General features: G+C 51.4%; 3 protein-coding genes across 11 annotated transcripts in view; 1 reads left to right on the top strand and 2 right to left on the bottom strand.

The window, feature by feature from the left end:
- PSMC3IP (PSMC3 interacting protein) overlaps window positions 1-10,099 on the bottom strand; it is a 180,226-nt gene extending 170,127 nt beyond the window's left edge. Inside the window, exons 1-9 of one of the 6 annotated variants that reach the window (XR_014140482.1) lie at window positions 9,016-10,093; window positions 8,822-8,922; window positions 8,535-8,624; window positions 6,453-6,564; window positions 5,616-5,761; window positions 5,445-5,498; window positions 5,264-5,323; window positions 5,067-5,183; window positions 4,510-4,664 (exon numbers count right to left, since the gene is read on the bottom strand). Coding sequence is in view for 3 of the 6 variants with exons in the window: in XM_081804993.1 (XP_081661119.1) it covers window positions 5,168-5,323; window positions 5,445-5,498; window positions 5,616-5,761; window positions 6,453-6,564; window positions 8,535-8,624; window positions 8,822-8,922; window positions 9,016-9,049 (693 nt within the window). In the remaining 3 variants the exon portion in view is untranslated. Of the gene's footprint in view, window positions 1-4,509; window positions 5,499-5,615; window positions 5,762-6,452; window positions 6,565-8,534; window positions 8,625-8,821; window positions 8,923-9,015 lie in introns of those variants that run through there. The other 5 variants (XR_014140480.1, XM_081804995.1, XM_081804994.1 and 2 more) reach the window with 5 other exon arrangements.
- MLX (MAX dimerization protein MLX) lies at window positions 11-4,894 on the top strand. Of its 4 annotated transcripts, none has more exons than XM_081804988.1 (8): window positions 11-539; window positions 898-934; window positions 1,369-1,458; window positions 1,737-1,843; window positions 2,094-2,193; window positions 2,407-2,506; window positions 2,862-3,063; window positions 3,837-4,894. In XM_081804988.1, exons 1-8 carry the CDS (start codon window positions 87-89, stop codon window positions 3,891-3,893), a joined length of 1,146 nt encoding a protein of 381 aa, XP_081661114.1. In that variant the 5' UTR covers window positions 11-86; the 3' UTR covers window positions 3,894-4,894. The 4 variants fall into 4 exon arrangements, with proteins under 4 accessions (XP_081661114.1, XP_081661116.1, XP_081661117.1 ...); XM_081804990.1 differs by having other exon boundaries at window positions 35-377; window positions 3,739-3,846; XM_081804989.1 differs by having other exon boundaries at window positions 75-377.
- A 1,097-nt stretch (window positions 10,100-11,196) lies between the features above and the next one.
- RETREG3 (reticulophagy regulator family member 3) lies at window positions 11,197-20,132 on the bottom strand. Its single transcript, XM_081804992.1, has 8 exons — window positions 19,991-20,132; window positions 18,209-18,239; window positions 16,926-17,052; window positions 16,207-16,291; window positions 15,268-15,405; window positions 13,930-14,012; window positions 13,177-13,309; window positions 11,197-12,753 (listed from the first exon to the last, which is right to left on the bottom strand). Exons 1-8 carry the CDS (start codon window positions 20,043-20,045, stop codon window positions 12,299-12,301), a joined length of 1,107 nt encoding a protein of 368 aa, XP_081661118.1. The 5' UTR covers window positions 20,046-20,132; the 3' UTR covers window positions 11,197-12,298.
- Between the last annotated feature and the right edge of the window lie 1,300 nt (window positions 20,133-21,432).

Raw genomic sequence — 21,432 nt, 5'->3', positions numbered from 1 at the left:
GGAGCCGTCTGGGCCCGCACAGCGCGTGCACACAACTATCGGCAAACCGTTCGGACGAGCCCTTTGAGGGGACCCCATTTTACAGAATGTACTTCACGTCGCGGCAGCAGGGACGCCCACCCCAAGGGAAGGCAGAGAAGACAACCGCGTCCGCTCCGACGCCAGTGTCCCCCGCCCACGGGCTCGGTGTTTCCGGGCTGCGCATGCGCGCCCCTCGCCCCGCCCTCCGCCTCCGGCGCGTGGGTTGGTGGGTTTGGGTCACGTGGATGCGCCTCGCCTCTTCCTCGCGGCAGGGGGCCCGCCCGCGGGCTGGTTTCCGGTTCGGTGGGTCGGAGATGACGGAGCCGGGCGCCTCTCCGGACGACCCCTGGGTCAAGGCAAGCCCCGCGGGCGCGCACGCCGGCGAGGGGAGGGCGGGTCGGGCTCGTGCACGTGGGGGGGCCGGAAGACGAGGGGACTCCTTGAAGTCCCCAAAGGTCCCCCCGCCCTCCGGGCCCCAGGGCTGCAGAGAAGACAGCTCTCCCCCCGCGCGTGCCAAGGTGGGGAGACAAGTGACGCGTGTGTGCACGAGTGTGAGGGGGCAGGGTTTGGGGGCTGGGAGGCGCTGGAGCGGGGGTGGGGGCAGACGGGGTGCTGCGGAGGGGCGGCGCTCCCATGGCCTCTTCGCTCTTGGCTCCCGGGGCAGCCCTGCAGTCGCCTGCGCACCCCAGGGGGATGTGTGCGCTCTGTGTGTGTGTACACGTGTGTACGCTCGCGCGCGTGCATCCCGCAATTGCCTGCGCACCCTGGGGGGAGGGTGTGGGTGGGGGGGGGGTGTGTGCGCGCGCGCGACGCGCGTGAAAGGAGGTGCGGTCCCCGGGCGGAGGTCTAATGAGCTTCTCCTTTGCTCTTTTGCAGGTGGAATATGCCTACAGCGACAACAGCCTGGACCCCGGTGAGTGCCTCCCCCACCGTCTCCGGCTCCCTGGTGACACTCCCGCTGCAGCCCTGTAGATTCCTGTGGTCTCGCCAGCCACACCTGAGCACAGCCCACTGTCCCGGGACAGAGGGAGGAGCTGCAGGACGGGGGCAGGCAGCATAAAGCAGGGAGGCGATGACAGTAGTGAGCTAGCCACTCCCTCCCCGTCACTGTGCCCGTCTTGTGAACCAGTGGTGCCAATCCAGGCCCACGGAGCAGTGTGGACACCAGGGACAGGAGCACTGCAGCATGGCACAGCAGGAAGCGGATGACCCAGTATGGGTGGCTTTTGGGTTGAAAGGGAGAGGTCAGCATTTAAGGGTCAGGAAGCCATTGTACCCACAGGTGCCTCTGGGTCTAATAGTGTTCCCTGGCCCTACCCCTTAGTGATTGGGACCTCTCTTTTCCAGGGCTTTTTGTAGAAAGTACCCGAAAGGGGAGTGTAGTGTCCAGAGCTAATAGCATCGGTTCCACCAGTGCCTCTTCCGTCCCCAATACAGGTAGGCAGCAACATGCCCTCACCTGGGGGGGGCTCAGAAATACCATCGTTTTAGTATATTTCCTAGACAGGAAGCTCCAGTCATCCACATGCGGGTGCTGGAGGCCTAGTGTAAGCCACAGGCTCTCCCCATCTCTCCCCTCATCTAGGACATTAGGCTCTTCTGGCCATTTGCTGTCTCTGGGTACTAGTTTTTTCTTCCCCGCTGGGGCAAGGTGGGTTAGCTGGGGCCCACTGGGCCTCAAAATGACCTCTTCCCGCCCCCAACTTTGAGCGTAGATGACGAGGACAGCGATTACCACCAGGAGTCCTACAAGGAGTCCTACAAGGACCGGCGGCGGCGAGCACATACACAGGCTGAGCAGAAGAGGAGGGACGCCATCAAGGTGACTGGGGAGGCCTGCAGCTCAGCCAGCGCAGGAGGGCCTTATGTTTCAGATGCACTCTGCCCCGACCTCATCAGATAGCCCAGGCATCCTTGCGGGCAGCTCATCTAGGCCCTGGACATGAACACCTCCCTCCTTCCAGCACCCCCACCCCTTTGATTTGAGCATGGAACTCGGTTCTCGGAGAGAAAGCTTGGAGCCAGTTTGCCTTAATCCGTCAGAGTTAAGGATTCCCCTGCTGTCTCCACAGAGAGGCTATGACGACCTTCAGACCATCGTCCCCACCTGCCAGCAGCAGGACTTCTCCATTGGCTCCCAAAAGCTCAGCAAAGCCATCGTTCTGCAGAAGAGTATGGCCAGCGAGAGCCCTGGGAGTGGTTGGGGCCAACGGGGCTGTAGAAGAGGCCAGAGCCTTCTACCCACTCTCAGCCTGGCCCTGGTGGGAGGGGGGTGGTTATGGGAGTTGGGGACTCGGGCAGGGAGGGGAGGGAGGGGGGAAGGGGAAACAAAGTCAGCCTCGTCCTTCTGGTTGAAACTTCCTCTGTGCCCGCCCCCCACCGCAGCCATTGACTACATCCAGTTTTTGCACAAGGAGAAGAAAAAGCAGGAGGAGGAGGTGTCCATGCTACGCAAGGACGTCATGGCCCTAAAGATCATGAAAGTGTAAGGGGGGCGCTGAGCTGGGGTAGCCAGGGCTTCTGAGCCAACTTCAGTTCATACCTTCCTCTCGTTCAAAGGTCACGTCAGCTACTACAGGACAGATAATCCTCTGCCTCCCTTAGGTGGCCACTTAGAGGCCGGACTCTGTCCCCCAGCCGTCCCTGACGCATAGCAGATACTCAAAGTGCCTGTGGGCTTCATGAAGGGGAGGGTGGAGAGGGGTCACTGCTTCGGTCCCAGAAGCAGTATCTAGCCGATGTTGACTACCTCCCAGCAGCTCTCCGGGAGCCCCTTCCTGGGGGAGAACCTCGGGTACCGGAGCTGCTTCAGTGCCTGAGCCATTACTGCTCGCTTTCAGGAACTACGAGCAGATTGTGAAGGCCCACCAGGACAATCCCCACGAGGGGGAAGACCAGGTCTCTGACCAGGTCAAGTTCAATGTGTTTCAAGGCATCATGGACTCCCTGTTCCAGTCCTTCAATGCCTCCATCTCTGTGGCCAGCTTCCAGGAGCTGTCAGCCTGTGTCTTCAGCTGGATTGAGGAGCACTGTAAGCCTCAGGTACGGGGCAGCAGTGGCCGTGGGGTGGGGGCGGGTCTCCTCCCCTCCCCCAGGCAAAGTGGCCCAAGTCCTAATTTGTTCAGAGAGCGAGGGCAGCAGCTTTTAGGTTTCTTGGGGGGGTGTCTCCCTTTTTTGCTTCCTAGCCCAGATTTTCCTGTTACGGTTTCATTTGGCGAGACTGATGGGGCACTAAAGTCCCGCAAGCCTTGCTCTGCCCCTTCTCAGCCCCGGCCCCCGTGTGGCTGCCCAGTGCGTAGCCCTCCTCACCCTCATCACGGCAGCGGACTCACGTGGCACGTCTGGGAAGAGTCCTGGCCGCCACCCCCAGGCCTGTTGAAGTAGTTTGCCCCCGGGGGTTTGTCAATCTTTGTAACGGGGGCAGCGTGTGAATGCTGTTGCTGGGAGTCTTCTGCTTCTGAGGACTGGTTGCCTTTTCTGAGGCTTGACTTGCATCTGGAGTCTTTTTTGTTTCCTGACATTTTCTGGAAACACTTTAAGCATACTGCAACCCTGACACTCACGAGCCCACCTCCTAAATGTTACCATTCCCATTTCTTGCCTTTGCTTTTCCACGTAGCCAGCTGGGCCACCCCTTTCCCCATCCTGTTGCGCGGACATTTCAGAGTAAACTGCAGCCGGCAGTGTGGCCCACGGGCTTTTCCCGTTGCGCTCTAGAGAGCACGCCTGGCCTAGGCGCGTCCCTGAGCCGGCTCCGTCCTCGCCTCTGTCCTTGCGTCCGCGTCAGCTGTGTCTCCCTCTGCTGCCCCCGCCAGACCCTCCGGGAGATCGTGATTGGCGTCCTGCACCAGCTGAAGAACCAGCTGTACTGACTGGCGCCCGGAACCCGCAGAAGAGCCAACTCTGCTTGGCCAGAGCCGCTGGGCTTCTGAGGTCGGACTGCGACGCTGCACACGGGGCCGCTGGCTCCCAGTGCTTGGTTCCCTGGCACTCCTCATCCTCCGTGGGGCTGGGGTGTTTGTTTTGTGAAAGCTTTAATTTATTATATTGACCACAAAACTCGAGCCTACTGTCTTTCCCCCTCCCCATAAAAGTCCTCGGGCGGGGGGTCTGCTCTGGGCACCCCCAAGAGTTCCCGGCCTCTCCCTTTCTAAGCCTCAGATTTTTGCTCCTTATCTACACATACCTGGAAGCTACTATTGCATTTGGTTTGGTCTCTTGGGCCAGATTTGGGCAACATCTGGACCAAGTTTGGCCATTTTGGCAGTAGCGGGACAGGAAGAAAGGAATGCGAGGAGATATTCCCACAGCCATGAAGTGTGACAGGCCGCCTGGTACCTGGGCTCGGGCTGCCAGGATCCTGCCCTCGCCTACCCTGCCCTACTCCACTGCCTCTCCTTTCCTGCTCCCTGCGTGCTCCTGCCCTCTCTGTCCCCACAGGCAGGAGCACAGCACAGAGGAGTGTGACACAGCACTATGTGTTAAAAGGTTTTTGTTTTTTTAATTTTTTAAACACCAACAGTGCAATTTTGCTAAAGTTACAATTTTGGAAAATGAACTGGGCCTCAAAACCACTCCCAGCCTTCCTGTCAAGTGTATCTGGGTCTCTGCCATCTCCGTGCTATGTGCATTTCTCCCAGGACCTGGGGCCAGGGTGAAGGGGTAGAGAAGGTATTTAAAGGCCTCCTGGGGTACAGAGCCCGGAGAAGTCCTGGGTAAGGCCTTGGGCTCCTTGAATGCTGTGTACAGTAGCCTCTCTCTACCCTGTAGCCTTCCTCAGGGTTGACATCTGGGACATTTGGGTATCCAGAGGAAATTAAGTATTTATATATCAAATTATATTACAATAAATATTGCCAAATGCTTTCCTTTAGCGCTGTTCCAAGATTGAGCATTCAGTTCAAGCAACTGGAATGTAGCCAGTGAAAGGAGCCTGACCATCCGCTGTGGGCTCGCTCGCTCCCTGCGCCCCATACTCTGGCCCCTGCCCCTCTCCCCGCCGCTCTGCCCAAAGGCAGAAAGCAGGAACAAAAAAAGAAGCCGACCTGAAGGAGGCAGCCAGCCCAGGACCTCTCTTTCCATCCCCCGTCCTGCGGGAGGACCACTCAAGGGTCTGGGAGCTTCACGTTGTAATCCTCATCTGTCTCTATCCCAACTTCCTCCTGGGGCAGGGAGACAAGTGAATGAGCCCTCCTCGGACAGAGTGTCCAGGGGAGTGAGGACGGGAGAGAGAACCACTTACAAAGAACTGCTTCTTGCTCTTGGGGTATCCTTCCAGAATTGCATCTGACAGCTCTGTTGCCTGACAAGAAACAAAACCACCCCTTTCAGGTGGGTGGTGGGCACCGCCTGGCAGAGCCACACTACTGGGCAGCGGTTTCTCCTGCCATTTCTCGGGGCCTGCCCGGAGCGCGCACACTCACCATCCTCTTCCGCTTCCTCCACTCCTTGCAGTACTTCTGCCTCTCGCTGTACACCTGGACGGACAACAGCTGCCTCTAGACCCTCAGCTCGGCGGCAGGTGGGGGCCAGCCGCCTCCTCGCTCCACCCTGCTCCGACAGCCCTCCCAGCTCACCCCTCCCTCCCAGCTCACCCGCTCTTTCTCTTCCGGAGTCACGTGGTTGGTGGCTGCTTTTATATTCTTCAGTCTCTCTCTGTAGCCAGCACATTCCTTCTTCAACTCCTGGATCTCTTTCTGCATCTCCGGTGTGGTCAGGGCACTAGTTAACTCCTTCAGCTCTGAAACCATAGCTCTCTGAGGTCCCTTCCTACCCCTGAAGATGGGGCTTTGTCTTTCCCAGTGGGTGCTGCCTGAGGCAGGAGACTGGGCCCCCATCTTGCTCTAGGTTCTACACACAGGGTCCAGAAAGAGTTCCATATTCTGGAAATGCTCAGCAGAGATGAAGGCTTACAGAATTACCAGTTTATTCTAGTTTTCTTTCCTCCTTCATCTACCAGCAGTGGTAAAGTGAGGTTGAACACTTCCCTGTAGCCAGTTAAAGAAGCAGGCACAGAGGGAGCGTGGGCCCAGGACACTGATAATGTTAGGGAAAGCAAATGCATGTCTTGCCCACTTATATTTAAAAGCCATGAGCTGGGGCACCTGGGTGGCTCAGTTGGTTAAGCGACTGCCTTCGGCTCAGGTCATGATCCTGGAGTCCCGGGATCGAGTCCCGCATCGGACTCCCTACTCAGCGGGGTGTCTGCTTCTCCCTCTGACCCTCCCCCCTCTCATGTACTCTCTATCTCATTCTCTCAAATAAATAAATAAAATCTAAAAAAAAAAAAAGCCATGAGCTGTTCTCTCTTTTAACATGATGCCTGTGGCAGCCGAGCAGAAACTCACTGACGCAAAACCATCCACTCTGTAATTCCTGACCTCTAGCTGACCCTGACCCTAGGGGCCCCTTCAGGGGCTGCCCAGTCCTACCAGCCTCCATGTGGCGGCAGCCCTGCTGTAGGCTCTGCACCTTAGCCGTGAGGGCCACAATTTTGGCATCCAGGCCTCGGAGGTCGGCGTCACTCACCATGGCAAACTGGTCCTGCCAGAGGTGAGAGGAAAAACAAGGGAGCTGATGTGAGGCACAGGAGGGGAAGCCACATCTGGGAGCAGAGGGCAGCATCAGACACATGCAAGAACGTGGGGCTCCCCAACCCTCCAGAGGGCCTGGGAGAACAGCAGGAGGGTCCTGTGAGAAACCACTCAGTTTAGTACTGGTCCCAACTAACAAGGTATAAACAAGAAGTTAAAACCTGAGGCCTGTCCTCAAGGGGCTTCAAGGCTGGCAGGATGCCGAACAGGGCAGAGATCTCAGTTTAGTGGTAATACCGCTCACTGGGCTAAAGGAGTAAAGGAACATTCTTCCCAAGGTAGGGCTACCTAAGTTGCACGTTCCCACAACAGGAAGAACCAGGACAGGTACAGAGGCATGGCGGGCAGTACTGAAGGGACTCCGGGGCAAGTCTGAGCAGCCCGTCCCCTGAGACCAGCTGCTGCCAAGGACAGCGCTGGAGCTCTGCGGGGGTCTTGTCAGTGGTGATGGGCAGCAGGTTAGGAAGAGGCGGAAGGCCAGCCTGCACGCCACGTCCTGCCAGATACAGGGTTTTGAAAACAAAAACTGATTGAAACACAGCCACGCCTGCCCGTTTACATACTGTCTCGGGCCGCTTCTGTCTACATGGCAGACACGAGTGGTCGTGACAGCTGCGTAGCTGTGACAAGAGACCATCTGGCCTGCAAAGCACAAAAATATTACCGGTCTGGCCCTTTACAGAACAAAATCTGCAAAATTCTCCCTTAGGGAATCTTCATTAGAGTAAACACATAATGAAACCTATTTTAGGAAAATTAGCCTTAATAGTGGTTTGGTTCAGTTAAACTAGTATTCAGTGTCTACTGGATGTTAACTCCTGAGGTGGGGGTGCTGAGCAAAGGAATACGAGTGAGAAGTGGGGCTGCCTTAGGAGAGCTGCAGTCCAGTGAAGACGTGCAGAAAGATAAACGCAATACAGCATCCCTCAGAGAGGTGAGCGCCTGAAGAAGAGGCGATTAGAGAATTCGGGGACGGTCTCTGGAGAAGGTGATGCCTGAGGCGAATCCTAAAGGATGAGTAAGCGTTAGCTGAGCAAAGAGGCAGAAGAGGAAGAAGGGTCTTTGAAGCTCCAGGCAGAGGAAGGACACAGGAGTAAAACTCATCTAAATGGTCTAGTACTGGTGAATGGACCCAGAAGGTACAGTGAAGCAGGCGGCAGCCTGGGGCCGAGGCTCCAAGTACCTTTTCCCTGTTCTAGGGGGCGCTAGAGTTTGAAGTCGGGCAATGGCACTATTGCCAATTAGACCCTTCTGGCTGCAGTGTTTACGATGGCTGAGGAGGCCAGAGCAGATGTTAGGAGGGTATCAGGAGAGATGAGGAACACCTGATGGAAAGGAGAGGGCGGAGTCAGGAAGGGGGAAAACCAACAGGGCAGTGGGGAAAGGGAAGAGTGACTCACTCCCCAGTCTCTGGGTTGGGTGAGGCGTGACTCCACAGAGGTAGAAGCAGGTAAGAGGAGCCCATTTAGGGAGATGAGGCATTCTACTTTAGCGGTATTAGTATTGACTCAGAAAGGTCTGGAAGGCTCCAGGTGGTGGGCTGGCCCAGAGATACAAAATTAGTGTTATCTATGTCGGGAGTGAGGGGTGGGGACAGAAGGCGAATCATTTGGCAGATGGTGGTTCTCTAATCTAGATGCCTGGGAAAAGAAACTTCCAAGCGGGAATGGATCCTGGCAGCAGCAATTCAGGGTCTTCTGTCATCGATCATGTCCCGAATCTGGAAGTCTCACTAATCTGGGTCACAGCAAGGGGAGTACCCACCTTGATTTAAAGGGTGCCTGGCGCCCTTTTCATGGCGTAAGACAGGTTGAGTTTCATGGGGTGCCTCAAATTCTCCAGAAGAGAGTTCATTCTAGAGACTGGTTCACCTAATGTCGGGGTCTCACACGCGCGATAATCTGCACAGGTTTCCCTCACCTGGTCGGCAAAATAGATCTTCTGCTTGCCGTACACCTTCTCTTTGATTTTGCCTTGCTGGGCCAGCTGCTCTAGTGCCTTCACCACCGCCTGGGGAGGGTGTAGGGACGGGCGGGCAATCAGAGGAATGATTTCGGGGGCCCAGGCAGCGGGAATTTCAGCCCCAGATCGGGAAGCGCCCGACAAGCCTTAGGAAGCCCAAGGCTAGAATGGCAGCTTCGAGAGGGCAGCACCCCAGACTGATTCGAGGGGACCCAAGGGGAGGAATCCCAGGAGAGGGTCCTCACCGCCTTGCCCAGTCCGTGTTCCCGCTGCAGGTTCCCGAACATGTCCTGGGCGCTGTAGGGCCGGTTCTGCTCCTGCAGGTACCTCAGGAGGATCCCGGGGGCTACGAGGAGACGGGACAGGGATGGGGGGGTCACTCAACCGACGCCTCGCCCGCCCCCCGCCCGGTCTCCCCCGCGCCCACTGCCCCGTTTACCTCCCGCCGCGGCCTCCGCCCGGCCTTTACTCATGGCCTTTCCCGCCGCTAACTCGGAAAGCCGGACGTTGCAGTTGCTCGGGGCAACGGCTGCTTCCGGCGACGAGAAGGGCGGGTCGCAAGCGTTGATTGGCGGGAGGGGACGTCTTCGCGAGGCACGAAGCAACCCTTCCCGGGCGCCGTAGTTCGGTCCAATCCGGAGCCGGGCGCCCGCCTCCGGGGTCTCAGCGGCGGGGGCGCGGCGCTAGCTCCAGAACGCTTCTACCCGCCCCCCCTGCCGCTCGGGGCGTGGGCCGAAGTCTCGAAACCCACTTCCAGCGGCGGCTGAGCTCGTGACCGTGAGCTGGGACGGTGTTCCCGGGGGGAGAAAGCTTAGGATCAGCTCCCGCTGGGCTAGCGACTTGCTCAAGGTCACAGGATCAGTTACCCACAGGGACGTGTCCTCTCCCACGGCCCAACGTTCTTTTCGTCGATAAGTCTCATTTGTAAAATAGGAACAAGAGGTACTAGCAGGAGGGTGGTTGGGAAGACACGAAAATGCCTAAGAGCCCTGGAAGCATAGCGCTACCCTTATTTGCGGGTTACTGAGCCTCGCACACAGGGGGCGCTCAACACGTGCTGTGGTTTGGACGCCAAGGAAAGGCAGGGTTGGGAGGGGGCTACTGTTAAGCCGCAAAGCTTGTAGAAAAGTTTCCTGTTGGCCGAGTCGATCTTATGGCAACACCTGGCAGGTGTTTTCCATTCCTGCCCACAGTGGCCAATGGGACAAAGCCTGAAATAAGTGTTTCTAGTTTCTGAGGTCAGCTGAAGGCCAAAGAGCAGCTGTCCCTGCAGCTCAACCCAGAGGAGGAGCATGGTGCTACTTTTTAAAGCCTGTTACCTAAAGTCTCATTAGCCTTTGATGCAGGTACTTGTCTTCACACAGCCAGGGAACAGTATTAAGAATTAAAAACGGGGATGCCTGGGTGGCTCAGTTGGGTGTCTGCCTTCGGCTCAGGTCGTGATCCAGGGGTCCTGGCATCGAGTGCCACATGGGACTCCTTGCTCAGCAGGGAGCCTGCTTCGCCCTCTGTCTGCTGCTCCCCCTGCTGTGCTGACAAACAAAATCCTAAAAAGGGGGGGGGCTCCTGGGTGGCTCAGATGGTTAAGCCTCTGCCTTCGGCTCAGGTCATGATCCCAGGGTCCTGGGATCAAGTCCCACATTAGGCTTCCTGCTCAGCGGAGACTCCCTCTGCCCCTCCCCCTGCTCATGCTCTCTATCTGTCTCAAATGAATAAATAAAAAACCTTAAAACTTACTATAAAAAATTAAAAATGATGGGACTGCAGGCTAGATGCCAGCCAAGGGTGCCAGTTGTGCTGTCTGGGCTCTCCTGGGGAGGGAAGTGGCCTCATATTTGGTGACTGTTCTGACCATCACAAAGGTCACAAATAGGGACAGGCAGGTGGGTCCCTCACACAGGCTTCCTCTTCTGAGGCTGTCACCTCAGATTAATCACATCTCAGATTAAGGAGAAGACTATCATGGGTAAAACACCATTCAACATCAGTCTCTTAAAAGATTGTTCTCATACAAGATTTATTCCCCAACACCACCCGCCCCCCACCGCCCATCCCCACCCCAGTTCACAGTGGAGGACTAAGGAGATTCAGAGCAGGATCCCCCAGGAACAAGAAACACCTTCTGAAGATTTTGCTCTCCTTCCTCCCTCCCTCTTCCCAACTTCCAAGGCCTGAAGCTAAACACATTCATGCAAACACACCAAAACCCACTCCTCTTCCACACTTCCCATTTTTTCCCACATCAGAGCTCACCTGTGAGACATCTGGGCTCTGAGAAGACAGTAGGTGTCCAAAGTCTGAGAACTGTAAAGTGGGGAGATACCACTTACCCCTAACCTTCACACACACAAGTGACTATGAACAGGCACCTAGCTCTTCTCCGTTCTCTTAATTTTCACTCCTGGCCTCTACCTTTTCCATCAACCAAGAGCAAACATGTTAGCACACTCCCACCTGCAGCACATGAAAATGGGCTCTGTCCAACATCCCTTGCCCAGGTATGGGGGTGTTGGGGGAGTGGTCCCTGAGGATCAGCAAAGGGTTAATGCAGAGGGCAAGAGGACAGAAGAGTTTGGCCTGAGCTCTGATTGGGGAGGCAAAGAGAGGCTGTAGGCTGGCATAGGTTTAGAATTACCATTTTTAGTTTTTGTCTCACATGATTTTTCTAGGGGCAGTAGAACAGATACCCCTTAGAGAAGTCTCTGCTGACTACAGACACACTCTTGCTAACTAGGCTCATCCTTAAAAGAGGCCCCGCCAAGTTGGGAAGCAGTTAAAAATAAAAGTATTAAAAGAACTGAACAGGGAGTAAGAAGAGCTGGTGCAAGAAGAGCTGGTGGCTCCTGGGGTGAATGCCAATGAGCCATTTGTAAAGTGCTACTTTGACATCCCCCATGCAATTATTGCTTCTCCAAAGGAGGAGCAGGGGAAGGAACAGGAACACGGAAATGGATATGGTATGGTATTGCTTTGCTCATTGCTCAGGCTGATGGTCAAATGGAGCCAGGGGTTAGCAGCACCAAAAATAACCAGGCAGCTTCAGAAGATTCCATGAGACCAGGAGATATAGAGGCACTCGCCCTCTCAGCCAGCTGACCCCACAGCCCAAGGTAATGTCAAAGAGGCCCACCCCCACATCATGTTCACATTTCTTAAATGTCACAAACACTATTTTGGAGCACTGGAGGTTAGGCCTCAAGAAATGAGGATGGGCCGGGGCAGAGGGAGCAGGCCTGCTCTGCAGAACCAAAACACGTGCTTAGAAAGAGACAAATCAAATCATGGCTTAGCAAAAGAGGAAGATGGCAATGTAACTCTTCCAGCTGCTGCCTGACTTGGAGCTCCAAGGAGGTGATGGAGGGAGGAAGGGAAGGGTGCTTCTATCACCCCCAAGCACCCATACCTAGAAGCAAACAGCAGCACCCCCTCAAAGGGGAACCAATACCCCTGATTACTGTGTTCCCCAAAGTACCATTCTGATGGAGAGAAGCCTCCCTCAGGGGAGCACTCTCACTACAGTGATTGAGCTCAGAAATGGGCATCCAGCTGGTAGCAGGGGAGTGAGTATCCTCTCAGCAGGCCTGAGCTTCTGCCAGGCCACCAAGCAAACCTATGTAATTCAGTGTGGATGGGACCTGGGTTCTTCCCTTGCCCCTTCACCTTAAGTAGGATAAGGAGAAAAAAAACCTAAACCACAGTGACCCCTAAAAGGAGTCTCTGCCTCAGTGGCTCCTGGAACTGGCAGGGTCCAGCTGATTCAGCTCCGACTGGTCCAGAAGTTCAAAGTCATCCCCCTCAGCATCAGTGTCCAGGTCTGAACTGGGGGCCCGGAGGAAGCCTCTTGTTCTCCGGGGAGGCGGGCCAGAAGGGCCTGGCTGGGAGGCCCCTGACAGGGCCAGGTGGATCATGCCCTGGGAGACCAGGCTGGCGAGGTTGCTGGTGAGGTTGGACCCTGCAGGCAGGGAACCGAGCAGGAGCTCCGGCAGTACAGCCTCCTCCTGGCTGGCAGGGGGGTTCTGGAGCTCCTCAGCCCCTGGTGGGGAACGGTACATCAAACTAGGCATCCCAATGCTGGTATCGTCCTCATCATCTAGGCCAGCAGGATCCACATTAATGGAAGGGAAGTCTGGAAGGTCTCTGGCAAAGGATTCTTCTGGATCACTGTGACCATCTAGGTCTGGGAAAATAGAGGGGTGTCTGAGACATGGCAACAGCCTGGCACTCCTATGCCCTAGCCTCACAAAGTCAGCTCCATGTAACCAGATTTTTCTACCCTGAATTTCTCAGGGTGAAGCAAAACCTATAGCACTGGTCGGCCTTTCCCCTCCACTTATTCACTGCTATGATCTCTACTGGCCAAAGAAATCCCTTCCGTTCCTCCCCTGTGCTCCACAGGAGACTAGAACCCGAGGCTCCTAAGGGAGGATTTCAAGGAGAGCAGCAGTGCAATCCCGGCTGAAGCCATACCCCCCGCCCCAAGCTGCTCCACCACCTGACCCACACCTCAGAAAACAGGAGAGGAGGGGGCAGTACCCTCTCTGCCCAGGGAAGCTGAGCAGCAACAGGGCCATTACGAACTCACGTCCACGGTTCCCCTCACCTTCAGAGCCTTCTGTTAGAGGTGTTTGGCCCCGTGAAAGATTGAATGTGCCATTGTCTGTACAGGAGACCTCAGCATCTGAGTGCTCAGAGTCTGTGATGGCCAATTCCCTGGCAACAGTAGAATCATCCAGCTTAGGAAAGAAAAGACCAACAAGCCTGAAGAGAGGATGCCATTAGGAACAGGTGCAGTTCCCCAGTTACAGCTCTACTAATTAGCTGGCCCTAAAGGCTAGCCTACGGCCAGCAGTGCAACCAGACAAGACTGGGGACTTTAGTCAATATCTTGATCCCTTTTAGGCTGCTCCCCCAAGGAAAACACCCTTACTTATCAATCTTGAGTAGAAGGAAAGCGGTCTGGGGAGTCAACCAGTCACTTACTCTTAAGCAAATAACTGATCCAGAGATTACTTTTCACAGGTGGCCAGGAAGACATATTGCCCAACATAAGGTGGGCTGGGCTGTTTAAAAGACGATCACGCCAGTTCCAGAAGTTCTGCCATGACGGTAGGGGTTAAAAGGAGACATGGAAGAGGGTGTGCTGGTCACCAGGCTCAAACTGAGATCTACGCACACAGTCCCAATATAACACTAGCTTCTCTCCTCACTGCTCTTGGGGGCAAGGGGAGGGTGGGGCCTTGGAGCGCCCGTAATAAGCTTGAAAACCTACTTACCGCCTAAATGTGAGCTGCCATATGGTTCAAGGTTGCTAAAAGAACACTAGCTGGTGGTGTACTTCCCACACCCAAGATACCTGAGGACAGAAGGCAGCAAGCTCTTCTTCACTGTCACTGTGGTTGTCCAAGGCATGCTCTGGATGTAGACCTCGGCGGCGCACTGCGTGGGAAGAGCAGAAGGCCTTGACGCCTTCCCTTGAGCAAAAAACCCCACCCGCCTCCGACTTCAAAGGCATAAAATCAGAATATAAGAGAATGAACCCTCAGAATATGGCCCGAAGCCTACATTACAATGCCTGAAAACAAACAAACACACACCACCAAAGCCTAAGGGTGGGGCTGCTGAGCCTAAGTGGCAAGATGAGTTGATAACACAGGAAAGAAAGCTCTCTCTTCAGATGCCTCTCCTCCACCAGCCCCTCCACATTTTTGTTCTGGTCAGATGGTCAACAACTCACAGGATAGGCGAGGGGCAGACACGATGTCAAGCAGGAAGTGGATGCTCCATAGAGAGGGCAAAGGGAGATGCCCCACCTTGGTTAAATCAGGCTTTTGAGGACTGATACTATTTAGCCGGCTGTGCCAGGGGGAGCTGGGCCTTGATGACCACGTGCAGGGCTCTTGGAGGGCTAGGGCTTAATGATACACCCAATCTGACCAGCCCACAGAAGGGAGGAGAAAGTTCACACAACTGTCATTCGTGTGTTGAATGGTCTTGGGCTAGCACCCTTCTGGTTTCTCAGGCAGTATGAAGTATCACCTTTGGAAAGCAGCTTTCAGTAGTGAAAGGAGGCCTGGCTTAGGAGTTGCTATTTACTGACTGTAAAGTTCAATTTCTTTTCTCAAGGTTGTCAAGGTTAAGTAAGATACGCATTAATAAAATAAAAGGGCGCCTGGGTGGCTCAGTCGTTAAGCGTCTGCCTTCGGCTCAGGTCATGATCCCAGGGTCCTGGGATCGAGCCCCGCATCGGGCTCCCTGCTCCTTGGGAAGCCTGCTTCTCCCTCTCCTACTCCCCCTGCTTGTGTTCCTGCTCTCACTGTGTCTCTCTCTGTCAGATAAATAAATAAAATCTTTTAAAAAAAAAAAAAAGTAAAATAAACAAAAATACGCAGAGCTGCCAAACAGTGCTTGGCCACACGGAAAGTGCTTCATGAAAAGCAGCAAACAGTAGGGATATCTTCACTGTCTGATTTTTATTCAATTTGGGAGTGCCCAGAATTGCAAATGCAAAAATTGGTAAGCCTGCACAGACTTCCCTGGAATAAGATACCACTTTTACCTACCACCCTCCTACACGCACCCCCACATCCCACCTCTCCCACTTTCGAGGACCTACACATTATGTCAGCCTACGGGCTTTTCCTTCTCTTCCCCAAATTGCCCAAGTGGAAGGAAGCCTCCCCTTGACACTTACGTTGTCTCTCTCTCTGCTTGGACATCATGTAGCCGCGGACACTGAAGTCCAGCCGCTGCAGAGCGGGCTTCAACCGCACATAGGCTCGATCCCACAGTCGGTGGTACACAGCAAGGGGCCACATCATGACAGTGACAACTGAGAGGAGTGGGACATAGTCACAAAGTGGAGAAGGGGCTGGACGAAACAGTCCTGACTGTCCCTCTGCTATGTGTCCTCTGACAGGACACTCGGTGGGGAACAGTTCTGCTTGATTCTGCTGGTAGTCTTTACTAGTCTCCTGTACCACATGAGGGGGTTTTGGAGGGCAGACACTTCTGTGGCCACCTACGTGGCTGTGCACAGGAGAGGGTGCTGCTGATATACTGAGGACAGAACCAGGTGTGGTCACTTCCATCTGGGTGTCACTGAGCATAAATAAGGCTAGATGGTAACGATGCCTCAGAAATGACACCACAAATCATGTGAGCTGCTGGCCACAGCCATAATTCCTCATTTTTCCTGCCCCACGAGAAGTTCATGCCAATAGGAAGTAACTAAATTTAAAACATTGTGCTCCAGGAGAAAAAGAAGTGCCCCAGGATAAGCAGAATCTAGTAGAGAAACCCCTAAAAGTTATGTTCTGCTGTTACACAATATACTGACTCTAAAAATTTCCTCCCAAATAGGGACAGTCCTTTATAGTTGGCAATGCAATATATGTTAGTGGACCGTCATCAATTTCTAAAGCTGACTTGGTAAGAAAAGGACTTGATGTGTGGGGAGCCTGTTATAGGCAAGAAGAAAGATATTTTCATGACACCAAACAGGTATGAAAATATAAAAAGGTTATTTCCTGGCAAACCAAAATATAAAAGTCCTCTTCCTAGACCCAGAGTTAGCTGTGGCTAGGAAAGGTAGGAGTGGGGAAGCTCAGGGGGAGGTACGTGCCATACTTACGTATCAAGTAGGATAGCAGGAGCCCAGGGATGTAGCGGCCCAAGACGGCAAAAAAAGTCAGTATCCCACAGCTCAGCAAGCAGAACTAGAGGAGTCAAGAAACAGTATTAAGTTTCTGTTACATGGCAGGAGACTGGGGTGCGGACAAGGGATAAGGTGGAGACGTGACTGAAATGACTCTATGACCTCTGAGTGGGCAGGTCAGAATGAGAGCTGTGTCTAGCCTCTTGCATCCTGTGGTGACTCTGTCTGGGATGGAAAGGAGGATGTCCATTCTACTCACACTCCTTTTCTCTTGCTAACCCAACAGGGCTGCACCTTTCCCACTGGGAAATTGGTTTGCATAGGCTTAGCCAAAAATTCTCTCTGAACACAAGTGTTGGTGGTGGGTTTTTTAAGTAAAAAAAGAAAAAAATTAAAAACCCCAACAACCTACCACATGTTTAATATGACACAGAATGTACACAAGCAAGCTCTTTCCCATCTTGGGGCAGGAAGATGGCTCAATCTAAGAGGCGAGCACCCAAAGAAGGAGTCACCAAGCTTTTCCCTTAGTCCTAGTGGCTGGTCAGAAGCCCCTTCCTCTAACTTCCCTTTGTCTCCCCAATCAGCACGGTCTTTCCTTTCTTGAATGAGGCTCTGTAGTCAAAGGACTGTTTCAGTTGAGCAGGAACTGAACTGAAAAGCCAGAAATGAAAGTGAAAAGGGAAGAGTCTTACCTTGCCTGGGTTTTGCTTTTTGAAAAGCACAAGATTCCTTATGAAAATGGTCCCACTAACCCAGACTTCAGCCACGTGGTGGCAGAGCTCGGGCACGCTGAGCAGCCGAGGGTGCACAAAGCCCCAGCTATAGGAGAGAGAAGGGGGAGCTGTGAAAGGAGGGTGTTGAGGGATCCCCCCATCTTGCTGTGTAGGCAGCCAATGCTTCTAAGTTTCTTTTTTCTTTTTTTTTTTTAAATATTTTATTTATTTATTTGACAGAGAGAGAGACAGCGAGAGGGAACACAAGCAGAGGGAGTGGGAGAGGGAGAAGCAGGCTTCCCGCTGAGCAGAGAGCCCGATGTGGGGCTCGATCCCAGAACCCTGGGATCATGACCTGAGCCGAAGGCAGACACTTAACGACTGAGCCACCCAGGCGCCCCACTTCTAAGTTTCAATTGGAGCTGGGGAGTGGCTAGTCCGAGGTGCTTTGGAGGTGAAGCGGGATGTTTTTCTTGTCTCATCAGGTTGAAACTTGAATTTAGGGACTAGGAGGGCACATGTGTTCTGACAACTCCACCCTCTGAGGAGGCTGCCCAATCCACGTGTATAAACCTGTCACCAGCTCCAAGGCACTTTGTGCTTAGAAACATCTTCCCTGCACTCGGACCTTTGCAATGCACTGTGATTGCAATTCAGGGATAAAAGTAAAGCACAGTCTGACACTGCTGCTGCTGAAGGGGAGGCAATGGTAGATGTGTCCCTTAGAGAGAAAATAAATACAGCAAAAGCAAAATAAACCATAGCAGAGGAAATTCCTTGGATCAAACATATGGGATGAATGAACTGAGAAATGAAGCAGGAATTGTAAGACACAAGAGGAATCTTTGGCTTGCTGATGCCAGGAACCAATGTGTTTTCTGACCAGGAACTTTTTAAAAAGCCAGAGGTCGCAGAAAACACTAAATGACCTGGTATAAAAGCCAGGAGACAAATGAAATAAGCTGCCTCTAAGTTTTGACAGTGGGGCTAAAAAATGCAGCTAAATCCCTGGCATATCAGGTTATGGGGCACTATAATGCTTCTTTTTCAGAAACTTTTCTTGTTATGTAGGAAGAGGACACTAGCGATCTCAACAAACTGCTGCCTGAACTTTAGGGTTTGTTAAGATGATTATTTGGAAAAGACTAGGTTCTCAGCTCATACTCTGTATCCATAACATGGGGTTAACAACATGTAACCGGAATATTACAACAAGAGAATCAATCAGAGCAACAAAAAGGGATTTAATTAGTGTTCCATACCTCTCATTGTCTAATGCGTCGGGTCTTGGCACTACAATATTAAAACAAACACCAGCATTAGTTGGTAGGGAAAACTAAACATAAAAATGTTAGGCTGTTGGTCTGACAGCTTGAGTTTTAATAGGTTTGGGGAAAAGAAAATAGTAATAGCCAATAAAAAGGAGACACCATGTTATACTGACAGAGTTAGGGAACTGCAGACACAGGGGGGATGGCTGATGCCTGCTCATTTCTCCGGGGGGCGGCTGAGGGGATCCAAATGGAGCATCAGGGCCCCTTCTACTTACTACAACCAAGAGCCAAGGTGCACATGAAAAATGATCCATCCCACCCCTCAAGTGTGTCTTGGTTGTTCACACACATCAATGTGCACCAGGTTACTGAGGCATGTTATAACCACTCCAACCCCAGAAATCTGCCTTTTCTCTTTGAAAAGAGACCCATTAACTACAATGAATGATGTCAAGTCTTTTGACATTCACCAGCCATAAGACCAGTGAATGAACTACATGATTCCTTAAAGTCTCTGCAAAACAGGATGGGAATGTATTTAAAAGCTGTATACCCTGGTGTAAATATCCTGCCAACACTTCACAATTAACATGTCAAAAACATACACCAATTTTCCTCGCTCTCAACCCCACCCAAACTGCCTCCCCAGCCTGACGCTGCTGTATCTGCTACCTGGAATGCCATTCTCCTACTCTCCTAGCTTTGAACTCCCACAGTTGGCTTTTATCCCTTACTCTTCTAACCCCCTATTTACCAGTCTTCATGTGTCTTCCTTCTTCCCAGGCACCCATGGTTTGTTTCTAGGGATACCTCTCTGACTACTTCTCACACAGATACAGCCATAGTTTCCTATCAGGTCTCCCTCCTTCCCCTTTTTCTCCTTCCATGGGATCCTGTAAAATGCTATCAAATTAATCTTTAATATCACCTCAGCATATAGCTCTAATAAAAAAAAAATGTTCAATGACCACCCACTACCTATAGGATAAAGTATAAACTTCTAGGCCTAACTTGAAAGCCTTGTAAAATCTAATCCCAACATATTTTCAGTTTTATCTCCTAGCACTCCTTTTATAATGACCTCTTCATTCTGGTGAAAGTGACTAATTCCTTGCTCTCGGGAGATGCTTTGCAGCTTCTGGTTTCTCAGACTCATCAAACTACTAGCCCCTCTCTAGAAACACACTTTTCTCTTCACCTGTTCAAATCTCTTGCTTCATTCAAGGCCTGAGCCAGGGCCAAAATACATGACAGACATACCGGTCACATACTGCACAGTGACATCTCTGGTACTGTTCTGTAACCGTTACCTGTCTTTTGTTTACGTATGTATAATCTTTGAGAAAAGGAACCATATCTTAGAGTACTTTATATAAGTCACAATGCTTAGCTTAGTGCTTTGTAAATAAACAATTTAAAAGAAATCCCTGAGAGGCAAATTGATACTGTCTCAGTAAAGATGCAGTATCCAATGATAATTTTTTTTTTAACTTGAGGACTACTTATTCCTCCGGCCAATTATGAGGGCAAGAATATCTCAGGTGGTGGATACAGATTTCCTGAGCTTAATAACAATGGGAAGGGTGGAACGAAGCTCTAAGGAACTACAGATGGAGCCCCAGCCCTTCAAGTGTCTCCTAAAGCAACAATTCAGACATCAAAAGATATTCCCAGTTCTATATACTCCCTCATAAAACCCCAAAACTAAAGGTAAAAATTAAAGGAAAGACCATTTCCAGTTCAGATTCTTCTAAATGCTATCAAACTCACCTTTTATTTCAGGCCAGATTTTGTTCTTCCACTGATCTATACACACAATGATCATTGAGCTGAATGCAAGTAGAAACACAAGACGAAGGGATGTCAGCGCAAAGAACCTACAGAGTAGGAAAAACAAAAGATTATTATCCAATTAAGCTAATTTCAGAAAGGACCATCTGCATAATTCAGGCTCTGGTAAACAGACTTAAGTCCTAGTTATATACCTTAGGAAAGTCACTTAAACTTTCTGAATATCAGCTATTTTACCTATGGGGCAGAGATAATAATTTGCTTCTGTAAAGGCAGAGGACTAAATCAAATAACCTCTTAAAGCCCCTCTCAACTTTCAAGTCTGCAATTCTATTAATTTCAGGGAGAAATTCATTCCTGATAACAACTTATTATGATGAAAGCAAACACCTTTCTACCAACTTAGACCCTTGTGTAGGGCAACAAACTAACAGAGATGTGTTAAAAAGCATATAATTTAATTAGATATCCTTTTACAGATGGAGGAACTCAGGTCCAAAATAGTAAAATGATTTGGTGAAGGTCAACAGAAAGTCAGCCCTGAAGCTACATCTTAAAAGCCAGTTCTTCAGAATCAACACCAATATTTCTTAACCATTTCCAAAAAATTGAAGAGGCAACGTTTCTTGATTGATTTTATGAGGCCAGCATTACTCTGATACCAAAGCCAGACAAAGACACTACAAGAAAACTATAGCCCTACATCCCTTATGAACATAGATGCAAAAATCCTCAATAAAACACTAGCAAACTGAATTCAGCAACATAGCCAAAGGATTAATTTCAGGAATACAAGGGTAGTTCAACATATAAAAACCAATAAATGTAATATGTCACAATAATAGAATGAAGGAAAAGTTAATTTTTTCATTTTTTATTTTATTATGTTATATTAGGAAAAGTTAGTTCTTATTTGAAGGAATCAACCACAAATATTTATAAAAAATCTGGGAAATCTGAATACATAAAGAAGATATTAGGGAATTATTTTTTAGGTGTGATAATGTTATGGAAAATATGTTGGTAAAGAGTCCTTATTTTTTAAAAGATACTAAAATATTTATGAACAAAATGATGAGATATCTGGGATTTATGTCAAAATAATATAGTTTGGCAAGGGAAAGGGTATGAAAAAAGATGAAACAAGGGGCGTCTGGGTGGCTCAGTCATTAAGCATCTGCCTTCGGCTCGGGTCATGATCCCAGGGTCCTGGGATCGAGCCCCACATCAGGCTCCCTGCTCGGCAGGAAGCCTGCTTCTCCCTCTCCCTCTGCCACGCCTCCTGCTCCTGCTCTCTCTCTCTCTCTCACTGTCAAATAAATCAATAAAATCTTAAAAAGAAAAAGAAAAAACAAGAATGACCATGATAAATTCTAATATTTAAAATCTCTCACAAAAAGTGGAAAAAAAAAACCACGTTA

This window comes from Leptonychotes weddellii, chromosome 15, assembly GCF_054177405.1.
Source record: "Leptonychotes weddellii isolate Sample4059 chromosome 15, ASM5417740v2, whole genome shotgun sequence".
Taxonomy (NCBI): domain Eukaryota; kingdom Metazoa; phylum Chordata; class Mammalia; order Carnivora; family Phocidae; genus Leptonychotes; species Leptonychotes weddellii.
Note: the sequence above shows the minus strand (reverse complement) of the source record. Positions and strands in the feature narration are given on the sequence as shown.

Bases quoted from the DNA above. Each gene is read 5' to 3' on its own strand.
- MLX (XM_081804988.1), top strand. From the start codon at position 87: ATGTACTTCACGTCGCGGCAGCAGGGACGCCCACCCCAAGGGAAGGCA. The intron at 540-897 runs GTGGGGAGACAA...GCTCTTTTGCAG, and splicing joins CTCCCCCCGCGCGTGCCAAG to GTGGAATATGCCTACAGCGA. The intron at 1,459-1,736 runs GTAGGCAGCAAC...CTTTGAGCGTAG, and splicing joins CTCTTCCGTCCCCAATACAG to ATGACGAGGACAGCGATTAC.
- RETREG3 (XM_081804992.1), bottom strand. From the start codon at position 20,045: ATGATCATTGTGTGTATAGATCAGTGGAAGAACAAAATCTGGCCTGAA. The intron at 18,240-19,990 runs GTGAGTTTGATA...TTAATATTGTAG, and splicing joins AATCTGGCCTGAAATAAAAG to TGCCAAGACCCGACGCATTA. The intron at 14,013-15,267 runs GTAAGTGTCAAG...CTTCCCACGCAG, and splicing joins CAAGCAGAGAGAGAGACAAC to TGCGCCGCCGAGGTCTACAT.